The sequence below is a fragment of the Delphinus delphis genome, chromosome X (genome assembly GCF_949987515.2).
Source record: "Delphinus delphis chromosome X, mDelDel1.2, whole genome shotgun sequence".
NCBI classification, from domain to species: domain Eukaryota; kingdom Metazoa; phylum Chordata; class Mammalia; order Artiodactyla; family Delphinidae; genus Delphinus; species Delphinus delphis.
In genome coordinates, this window is record NC_082704.1 from 88,904,917 (window position 1) to 88,916,994 (window position 12,078).

General features: G+C 41.5%; 1 protein-coding gene across 1 annotated transcript in view; it reads left to right on the forward strand.

The window, feature by feature from the left end:
• The window catches only part of EFHC2 (EF-hand domain containing 2), a 194,578-nt gene that overhangs the window by 141,588 nt on the left and 40,912 nt on the right, over nt 1–12,078 (forward strand). The window contains 1 exon segment of the mRNA XM_060002095.1: nt 5,012–5,017. Coding sequence (XP_059858078.1) covers nt 5,012–5,017 — 6 coding nt within the window.

Below are 12,078 nucleotides of genomic sequence, written 5' to 3' on the forward strand. Positions count from 1 at the left end.
CATAAGTTCATTTGTTTTCTGTTTTTAGATTCCGCATATAAGCAATATCATATGATATTTTTCTTTCTCTGTCTGACTTAACTTCACTTGGCCTGATAATGTCCAGGTCCATCCATGTTGCTGCAAATGGCATTATTTCATTCATTTTTATGGCTGAGTAATACTCTATTGTATATATGTACCACATCTTCTTTACCCATTCATCTGTCCGTGGACATTTAGGTTGCTTCCATGTCTTGGCTATTGTACGTAGTGCTGCTATGAACATTGGGGTGGGTATATCTTTTTGAATTTGAGTTTTCTCTGGGTATGAGACCCTTCCCTGTTCTGGTTGTACCTGCTGCCACCATGTGGGTTAATTCGCCCTGCAGGAGGCTTAGGCCTGACGTCACTGTGACCGTGACTAGTCACTGTTGCTGCAAGTCAGCTCTGGGCAAACTTGACCCTGGGAGTGACCACTGTGTGGCTTAGGAGGGACTGTGCTCCAGCACTTGCTAGAGAATCTCCCTCCTTCCCAGAGTGGAGAACATGACTTCTGAAATGGCAGGGAAGTTAGGTTTGTGACTGACAGCCAGCTTCCCTATTTTGTTTTATCTTAATTCATTCCTGCTCATTTTCCCTTTATTTTTTATAGAAATGTCAAACAACTCTTAATAGATGAGCATATTTACTTTATTTTTGATTTAGAGCCATTTATGCTTTATAGATGAGGTATCAGCATATGGATTTCTGAATTACTTTTAAAACTGCTGTTTTTAGGTCTGATGTTCTGTGGTTACACGCTAGGATTCATTACATCATTTAAGCACAGGGTGTTTAGAACAAAGAGCCAGGAACAAGTTCTCATTATATTATCTGGACTGAAAATGATTTCTCACTGACATTGTGAAGTTTAATAGTTCCAGCCACTGTCAGAGTGTAGTCCAGTCGATTGCCTAGGTTGTGTCTTTGACTTCTGATTCAGATAAGTGATTTAATTCTCATTTCAGTGCTGCCCTCTCCCAAGCTCAGAATTCTTCATAGAAGACCAAAACAAATAAAAAAATAGGACATGACAGTAAAATGTAATAAATTTTCCTACTTCAGATTCTGATAAGGAAGTAAATCATTGTATTCATCAATGAACTTATATTTCTTCCTCTTCTGATTTATTTCCTGGCATAGGAGACCCAGTTGCCTTAATGACGATCTGTCAATTGAGCGTAAGCCAAATAGTCTATCTTGGGGCTTCTATGTCATTAAGTGGTCCTAGGGAAGGGCCACTGTAAGGGTTGTACAGACTGTGGACTGCACAATTCTGGGGACACCAAGCATGGAGAGGCTCTTTTCTAGTCCCTCTATCAGTGGTTGGGGTACTGGGACAAGGCTCCCAGCCTTTTCTCTGCTACTTAATCTTTTTTTCCCTACCAACACCCCACCCCAAATTTGGCTTCTTGGTCTCCAAATCAAAAGCTTGTCTCTCCCTCTGTCTTTCATGTTGACTTGGGCACATTTATTGAGGATGGACATGATTGGATCCCTCCTTTCCTTAACGCGCCCCCCACAGATACACATACGCCCCATCTGTGACAGATCCTGTGGAATTTGGTTAAGTGCAGCCCCACACCAATGCCCAGACTGCTCTATAAACCTCTTTGTAAGGTTGCACAAACAGAGAGAAACTAAACCGTGCAGTGTAGGAGGTTCCATGCAGATTCCGAAAGTGATTTATCGTATGAAAAATTGGTTTTTGTTTATTTGTTTTTAGAACCTAGTTAATGGTCACAACCAGATGTATGATGGTCTCAGCAAGAGCAGACCACTTTGAGAAGCAAACAGACCAAAATAGGGAAAGAGTTGTATTAAAATGTGCAAAACACATATTTTCTGAAATAAAAATTAAACAGGAGGCGCTAATAGGAGACTGGACACTGCAGAAAACTCAGTAGTAAACCAGAGAACTATCTTTAGAAACACTCTCAAACACAGCAAAACAAGAAAGAGATTAAAATGTTGAGAAAGAAGGAGCAGAAATGGAGGTAGAGAGGGAACTGAACAAGTGGAACTACGGTAATAATCAATGATAATTTTTAAAGAAAAATCCTTTTCTAAGTGAAAAAAAAAACGTCTGGAAATTGAGAGATTTCACTCCGTTCCAAGCAAAATATGTGAAAAGGTATCACCAGGTACACCTTGGTAAAAATTTAAAGGTCATATATGAGGAAAGAATCTTATAAGGAGCATCAAAGCAAAACAAACACACAAAATAAAGCTTGAAAACACCACCACCACCAGCAGAACCAGTGACCTAAAAACCACAAAGATGTGGCTTCAGGTAACGCAAGGAGAAAATGGATCAAATCATCAGTGCTTTGAGAGTAAGCAAATTGGGGACAAGTTGTTCTTCGTACATGGAGACAATGGAAATGTTTTTAAATCTTCAAGAAAATGGACTATAATATAGTTTCTTTGATACATTACTCAAAGTAACCCATTACTTTCATAAACTACTCCAGAACATGAAGAGAAAATCAAAATTAAGAACTCAAGGAGGACATCTTATCTTGAAAGACTGGACCAGCATTGAACACTAAAACAGGTTTCACACACACACGCGCGCGCACGCACACACACACACGGTTATACAGCTAAATTCAAGGATAAAACATTATTTCAAGAAGTGAATATTGTTAGAAAAATTGAAAAGGAAGATGACATGGTTTGTACCACAGATAAAATAGCCAAATAAAGAGAGTTGAGAAACTAAGGGCTGAATTATTCATATTTGATCTTGAGAGTAAAATCATTTTTCATGCTTACCTTTGAAAATCATGTAGTTATAAGTTTAAAATATTTTAGGGAAATTTCAACTTAACCAAGATAAAATTCCAAATAGAATTGCAGAATCTAATAATCATTTCACAATGTATATGTATATCAAATCATCACATTGTACACTTTGAATATATATAATTTTGTCTTTTATATGCCAATAAAGCTGAGTGAAAAAAGAATTCTGGGGAGTGGGACTGGAGCTTGAGGTGGTGAGGAGATCATTATATAACTTTTTATATTTTTTGAATTTGATGACATTTTATTATTTTAAAACCTATTATTAGGAAACAAAGACAAGCATAAGGCATAGTGGTTCTTTCTAGAAAAATAAATTGCGGAATCTAAGAGCAAACCTAGTGTAGTCTTTATGGCAAAAGACAAGTAGCAATAGAAGGTAACTGGCAACAGTACATAAAAAACTGAAAACAGAACCAGAAGACGGGGAAAAAAAGTCCTAGGAGAAGTCTTGACCATAAATGTGAACTCCCTGATGGCCCCTGCAGCCATTATGACACATTTTGTCTTGAGGTTGGCATATGATCATCTCTCTTTTACTTTCCTATTTAATTCCTTGAGCTCCCATGGGCCATATTATCAGGAATTCCTCTTGAGGAATAATCAATATATTCCTCCTGAGGCCTCTTCCCTTCCCCTTCCCCCTTAGTTGTCCAGGAACCCCAGGAGGGTGACTTTGTCCAAGGAGGGTCAGACCACTGCCCAACACCACTACTGTGGCTCCTTGCTTCACAAAGCTGCTGTGGGAGACTGGTCCTGCCAGGCTGATGGGTGCCACTGGGATGACTTCGCTGGCCAGAAGATCAGCGGCTAGGTTTTGCTGTTGTTTTAAGTTGGGAGAGACATGAACATGTCTATAAGCTGAAGAGGAAGGATCAATAGGGACCAAGAAATCGAAGGCATAGATGACAGACTGGATAGTTGATGGATCAGTGGGCAGTTAGGGATGAAGAAGCAGTTAAGGATGGGTAAAGGCATAGTTATGCCTTCGCCCATTCTCCACCATGGATGGCAGAAAACCTCATCTCCAGGTTAACAGAGAATATAGAGGTCCCGAGATACAAACCTCCGCCATGCCCCTGCATCCACAGCTTCGCATTCCTCCCTTCTCACCTCAGTAGAAAAGGCGTCCCCTCTGCTGTCCAAAGCTAGCTTCCATGATGGCCCCGTTTCCCAGACACTGAACAAGAAAGAGACTGGGACCCATCCTCAGCCAAGCACATCCAACCCTAGTTGATGCCTCTCAGCTCACCCTCTTGCCCTGTTTCCTCTGCCCCAGCAGCCCTTACTGGTATGCCTACACTCACATTGCTTCCTGAGTGCCCTGACGTCCAACTCTCTGTTCATAGTGCTCGCTTGCTTGACATCCTTCAAGAGATTCCCTTCACCTGTGGAAGAAAACCCAGATGCCCCATGTGTGCCTTTCATGATTGGGCCCCACCTGCCAACTCTCTGACTTATCTCTTGCTTCATTTCCCTATGTTCTAGTCATCCTAAGAATCCTGACCGTCTGGGTTCAAATCGTGGCTCCACCACGTACTAGCCATGTGCCCTTGGGCAATTTGCTGGAGCTCTCTGGGCCTTAGTTCTTCATCTGTAAAATGGGGATAGTCCAAGTTCCTACTTAAAGGGTTGTTATGAGGTTAAATGAGTTCATACATGTGAAGCTGTTAGATCGCCATCTGGCGTACATTAAGCACGTGATAAATCGTAGCTCCTGTTATTAGTACTTTGTACAGCTCCTGAGATGTACCATCCTCTTGCTCTCCTTGTATCTTTGAGGATATGGTTTTCTCCCATTCCTCCCAACCTTCTTCCCCTCCCCACCCTACTTTTCTGACTAGCAAATTGTCCTTCATCCGCAGGGTCCGTCTGCTCTATTGACACCTCGACTGTGGAGCATTCCTAGATTTCCCCCTTGATGTGTATACATGCCAGACTGGATGAGGAGTACTTTTTCTGAGCTGGACATATCTTTATTATAGCCCTTTTTCTACTTTGTTGACTTGGCCTTCCTCTTGGTCTGTGATTAACTGTAGGGTGCAGGCATGGAGGGCTGGGAGTCAAATCTAGTCCATTCTTCTCTTGTTTTCCATCAGTTGATGTGGCCTGACATGAACTAAGTACTCATTTAGTGTTTGTTGAATGAATGAATGAATGAATGAATGAATACATAGGTAAGGGACATGTGCTGACAGAACACTGTAGAAGAAATATAATTTCCAAGCAAATAAGAGATGTTCAAGTTTATTAGTAATCAAATCACTGTTGATTAAAATGAGACATCATTTTTACCTGATGAGTTAGGAAACACTTTTAAAAATGATAGTATCTATTTCTGTGGCCTCTTTCTTGTTGCTGGTGGGAGGGTAAAAGCAATTTAACACCATGTATCAAGATCCTTTAAAATGTCCTTTTCTTTTGCCCACCTAATTGTACTTCTGGGACAGTAACAGAAATAATTTTAAATACAAACAAATGTTTATGCGTAAATATGTACATTATGACATCATTTATATAAAAATTTGAGAAAAGCGCACAAAATATCCAATAATAGAAGAATGGATTAGCATTTTGGTTTCAGAAGAATGTGTGATGATAAGAAATGTATTAGTTAAAGGAAAAAAGCAGACTATAGAATATGTTTACAACTCTTAAGAAAAAAAAGACAAGTAGATACCCATGCATAGAAAAGAGAGTGTGAGGAAGTATACCAGAATGATTACTTGGTTATATTTGGATGGTGGGAGCGTGTATGGGTTTTTTTCCTGCTTTTATATATTACCCAAATTCTCTATATTTAGAAATGTGTTCCTTTTACAATGGAGTAAAACCAATAAATTTTATATTTTAAAGTGTGTGCTCAGAAACAATTAAGAATCTGATTCTATTTTGTTTGATATGTTTTGACATGAGTAAGTCTTAAATTACGAAGTTGATTTTAAGTACCGGAAGGCACAGATCTGGTCTTGTGTTCAGCCGATCATGTGACTAGTAAATAACCTGTAGGCTTATATGAGGTCACCCTCCATGTAAGAACCCACAGTTGTCACAGGGCTTAGCATGGCCTCTAAAACATCACATCTGGCCACCAATGAGAAAGAGTTAAAAACAAAAAGCCAAACAAGTGAGGTTTGCTTGGAGACAGATAATCCCTGAACACAGGATGGGTGTTAATGAAAAGGAAGGTGGTAGAAAACGAATCACTTTGCTTGTAAATGAAATGCATATTCATTCTTCTCTGCCCACATCGCAAGTTAAGCACCATCATCCCGGCGTCCACTTGCTGGATGCAAAAATCTTGCAAAAATCTTGACATGATTTAAAAAACAAAAAACAAAAGAAACCTCACTGTTGTCTTAGCTTGCTTAAATGCATATTGTACCAAATTGTAGAAGAATTATAGATGAGCGTTTTTAAGGGTTTCTAAAATTGTACCCCTATGAAGAATATTGCTAATAATATACAGCAATTACTGTTAACTGCATGAGAATATCTCATTTTGTTTGGCTACACTTAAACAACCCCAAAGTTGAGTGCACCAAGACATACTGGATTTCAAACTAAATAAATCAAAATTACCATGTACATTCCACTACATGTCAAAACAGGAAAAGCCATAGTATTTGATGTGAAATGAAGATTAGAGCAGTAATAGAAAACTAGAAGCTGCTTACATTTATTTGGAATAAGAAAACAAGCCCAATGATTTTCAATGCAGATGTACTTCTCTTTGAGAAAATACATCAGAAAATCAATTTACAAAGCAGAGAAATTTGGCAGTAATTATTATACTGTCAAAAGATTCTTTCGTTTCTGAAGAACTTATTTTCAGAGTTCAGTGTGCTTGCTTGTCGTTAACAACTTGACAGATATTAGAGGAATTTAAAGCTAAGGTATTAGGTGCCAATGCCAATTAAAAATGACCAAAATGAAGATAGAGTATCTTTATATGTAATAGAGAGTGAAAGGGGGCATCTAATTTGAATTCTAAGAGTTAAGCATTTGTGCAGTGTCTCAAATCTATCCATTATATAAAGGAAGGCACACCTGGAGCTTATTACTTTATCACTTCAGACTTAAATCCTGAATTTGACTATTTAAAACAAGTGTGCCATCTTCCATTTACATTCTGTGATAAATTCCATGATTTCACTCATCAAAGACATTTCACATTTTTCCAAGATAAACTTGCTTAAAGGAGATAACTCGTCCAGTTTAATACAACATGAAACTGTCCTCATTTGGGGATGATGAGAATAAAAATTGCTATTGTTTATTGAGCATTCATACAGTTCCAGGCACTATAGAAAGCTAAATGCTTTTCATACCTTGCAAACTTAACCCTCATTTTTCATTTATTCAGAAAACTATTTATTACAGAGTGCTTACTATGTGTCAGGGACTATTGAATGTGTTGGGGATTCAGCAATGAACAAAACAGACAAATAACCCTGCCCTCTGTGGAGCTTACGTTCTGGCAGGGGAATAAAGATGATATACAGAATAAGAAAATAAATGATATACTAGGTTGGCGTATGATGAATGCCACTGAGGAAAAGAGAGCAGAGAAGGGGTTAGGGAATGCCAGGCTTATAGGGGGAGGGGTCACACTTTTGAAAAGGATGGTTAGAGAAGGCCTCATGGAGAAGATGACACCCAAACAGATGTGCCTGCCTTGTTTGAGGAAGAGCAAGGAGTGCAGTATGGTGAGTGCAGAGAGAAAGAGAGGGGACAAGGTCTGAGAGAGAGAGTAGAAGAGGGGCCGCATCATGTCGGGCCTGGTAGGCCATCATGAGGCTTTTGGGTGCAACTTCAGGAGAGATGGTAAGCCCTCAGAGGCTTTTGAACAGAGGCATGATATGATCTGACTTAACGTTTTCACAGGATCATCCTGGCTCCTTCGGTAACATAAAATTCTGTGAAGCAGGTGGTCTTGTCCAATTTCACAGATAAGGAACAGAGCCTCAGAAAAGTTAAAAATTTGCCAAAGTTCCCATTTATTAGCGAATTTGTGGGGCTGCAATTTTAATCCAGGTCTGTGTAATTTGGAAGCTCCCATTTTCCCCACTAAACCACACTGCCTCCCAATTGCAAACAGGCTGTGACCCAGGTTGGGGTAGATGATTTTCTTATAGTCTGTGGTGACCTCTTTTTTTCTTTTTTCTCCGGAGTCCCTTGGCTTCTCTGGCGAGGCCACCATGTCACACGACTCCAGGGGACACAATTTATACCATAAGTCTATAAATGTTCTCCCTGGAGGTGGGCAGTACCCAGCCAACATGGCCATATGTAACGGCTTTGTTCTCCAGTGAGATTGAAGAGCTCTGTAAATGGTTTTGAGCTATAGTTAGGCTGGTAGCAAAATCTGGTAAGACATTTGTACTGGCTCCATTTGATCTATCTTTCCATTTCTCCTTCCTCTGACACATATTCTACCAGCTGTCCCTACTACTCTCTGTGGTCTGGCAACACACTAGTCCAGCACTATGCCAGGCTAGGACGTAAGTTATGGGAAGGCAGGGTGTTCTACTCTGTATGGGCAGCTTAGGCCCACAAGTAACAGAAAACCTGAGGGAATGTAAGATGTGAGCAGGTGTGCCTGGCTTCTGATTAGACAAAGTGAAACACATTTTATTTGTTGAATATCAAATTGAAGGAGATGATAGGGTGCTATCTAACTGTCATTAAAATTGCTGCTTGGTTTAATTTAGGCTCAACCAGATTTTCTTGTAAGCCTTAGGGCCCAAGGCTTAGACTCTTGAGCCCTTGTTTACATTGAAACTAGTTTTTTTAGTTTGTTTGAAAGACATTGCTTACACTTTAACAATTCGATATGTAAGAAAATACTCCGAGATTCAGACCTTTAAAATGAAGTTTTGGGGCTTCCCTGGTGGTGCAGTGGTTGAGAGTCCGCCTGCCGATGCAGGGGACACAGGTTCGTGCCCCGGTCTGGGAAGATCCCACGTGCTGCAGAGCGGCTGGGCCCGTGAGCCATGGCCGCAGAGCCTGCGCGTCCGGAGCCTGTGCGCCACAACGGGAGAGGCCACAACAGTGAGAGGCCCGTGTACCGAAAAAAAAAAAAATGAAGTTTTGATTCACCATTACTTGACTGGGTGACTTTAATGGAATTATGTCTTGTAAAACTGTTTAGCATTTCATGTTTCAGAATTCTGCATAGTTACCTCAATACCTTAGAGCAGTTTGGCTTTTCTTTTAGTCTTATGGCTTTAATTAAAAAAATGGAGAGAAAATCATGGCAGCATCCCTTATAAGATTAATTAAATATTACTGTAATGATCTGTATAAAATATTAGTGCCAGAAGCATAGTACAATGTTGAGTAAAGGCAAAGGTGACTGCCATTTGAGTCTTTAAGATGAACAATAGTAATCACAGAATACCAGATCACTAAAATTATGGCTACTTTTTAAAGTGCGTTTTTATTTTCCTTAAATGATGGGGCAGGAAGTACCAAGATGAGACTTTGCTCTCAGATCGTATTTGAGGTTCACTCTGAAGGTTTAAGTGAGAAAGGGCTATGTGTGATGGAAGTTGGACCTTTGTTTTTGTGACTGCTGCTAGCAAAAATGGAGTATGCAGAAAACATTTTGGTGGGTCCTCAATAAGTTAAACATAAAATTACTATATGACCCAGTGATTCTACTCCTAGGTATACACCTAAAGAATTGAAAACAGGTGTTCAAGCAAAAACTTGTACATGAATGTTCATAGCAGCACTATTCACAGTACCCAAAAGGGGGAAACAACCCCAGATGTCCACTGATGCATGAATAGATAAGCAAAATGTGGTACATTCGAACAACGGACAATTATTCAGCCATAAAAAGGAAGGAAGTACTGATACCTGCTGCAACATGTATGAACATGAATACATTATGCTAAGCGAGAAAAGCCAGACACAAAAGACCATACTGCATAACTCCATTTATATGAAATATCCAGATAGGTAGTCTGCAGAGATAGAAAGCAGATTAGTGGTGGCCAGGTGGGGAGAGGGCTGGGGGAAGGAAGAAACTGGAGTGATTGCTTCTTTGGGGTGATAGAAATATTTTGGAACAAATAGAGGTGTGGTTGCATGACATTATGAATGCACTAAATGCCACTAGTGGCAGATTTTGTGTTCTGTGTATTTCACCACAATAAAAAGAAACAGAATGTGCTACTTTTGAAAAGATTCGTCATTCTTGGTGAAGCCCATTAAAGTTTGACAGGGTGAGGTGGGTCCTAAAGAAGGGACACGTGGCAAACACAGGGCAAAGGGTTTAGTAGGGCGAGGCTTGCACTGCCTGACTGGGATCGCCGGTGCCAGGACCTGGCTCGTGTGGGTGCAGCAGCCACCCTGGCCGCCACTCAGGGGCCCCTGGTGTCCTGCACGACTGAGGGCGGCTTTAAGTGTGGGGCAGCTTGTTTGGAATCCTCATAAAGACATGGACATGGAATCCTCCATAAAGACATGGAAAGCGAGATAGCTTCAAGATGGCGGAGGAGTAAGACGTGGAGATCACCTTCCTCCCTACAAAGACATCAGAAACACATCTACATGTGGAACAACTCCTACAGAACACCTACTGAATACTGGCAGAAGACCTCAGACTTCCCAACAGGCAAGAAACTCCCCATGTACCTGGGTAGGGCAAAAGAAAAAAGAAAAAACAGAGACAAAAGAATAGGGACGGGACCCGCACCAGTGGGAGGAAGCTGTGAAAGAGGAAAGGTTTCCACACACTAGGAAACCCCTTCGCGGGTGGAGACTGTGGGTGGTGGAAGGGGGAAGCTTCGGAGCCATGGTAGAGAGCGCAGCAACAGGGGTGCGGAGGGCAAAGCAGAGAGATTCCCGCACAGAGGATCGGTGCTGACCGGTACTTATCAGCCCGAGAGGCTTGTCTGCTCACCCGCCGGGGCGGGCGGAGCTGGGAGCTGAGGCTCAGGTTTTGGTCGGATCCCAGGGAGAGGACTGGGGTTGGCGGCGTGAACACAGCCTGAAGGGCGCTAGTCGCCACAGCTAGCCAGGAGGGAGTCTGGGAAAAAGTCTGGACCTGCCTAAGAGGCAAGAGACTATTGTTTCAGGGTGCGCGACGAGAGGGGATTCAGAGCACTGCCTAAATGAGCTCCAGAGACAGGCGCGAGCTGCAGCTATCAGCATGAACCCCAGAGACGGGCATGAGACGCTAAGGCTGCTGCTGCGGCCACCAAGAAGCCTGTGTGCAAGCACAGGTCACTCTCTGCACCTCCCCTCCCGGGAGCCTGTGCGGCCTGCCACTGCCAGGGTCCCGGGATCCAGGGACAACTTCCCCGGGAGAACACACGGCATGCCTCAGGCTGGTGCAACGTCATGCTGACCTCTGCTGCCGCAGGCTTGCCCCGCACTCCACACCCCTCCTTCCCCCCAGCCTGAGTGAGCCAGAGCCCCCTAATCAGCTGCTCCTTTAACCCTGTCCTGTCTGAGTGGGGAGCAGATGCCCTCAGGCGATCTACAAGCAGAGGCGGGGCCAAATCCAAAGCTGAACCCCAGGAGCTGTGCGAACAAAGAAGAGAAAGGGAAATTTCTCCCAGCAGCCTCAGGAGCAGCAGATTAAATCTCCACAATCAACTTGATGTACCCTGCATCTCTGGACTACCTGAATAGACAATGAATCATCCCAAAATTGAGGCAGTGGACTTTGGGATCAACTGTAGACTTGGGGTTTGCTTTCTGCATCTAATTTGTTTCTGGTTTTATGTTTATCTTAGTTTAGTATTTAGAGCTTATTATCATTGGTAGATTTGTTTACTGATTTGGTTGCTCTCTTCCTTTTTAAAAATATATATATATATATTTTTTTCCTTTTTCTCCTTTGTGAGTATGTGTGTGTATGCTTCTTTGTGTGATTTTGTCTGTATACCTTTGCTTTTACCATTTGTCCTAGGGTTCTATCGGTTTTTTTGCTTGTTTTGGAGTTTTTTTACAGATCATTGAAATTACTTTATTATTTATAACACTTCTAACACTTAAACAAATTATTATTTTATGGTTATTCATTCCCCAAGAAGAAAATGGGTACAGGATCTTTCAGTAACGAAGTTGGAACATTGTAAAAGTAAATACAGCATTTGACAAGGAAGATGACATAAGTCTGTCCTGTCATTTGATGTAGAAACAAATGCTGCTTAACAAGGTTGAGTCTCTGGTATTATTTATCTCTACTAACACTTCTTAGAAGTCTTGTGCCTTAACAAAATGCTGTGT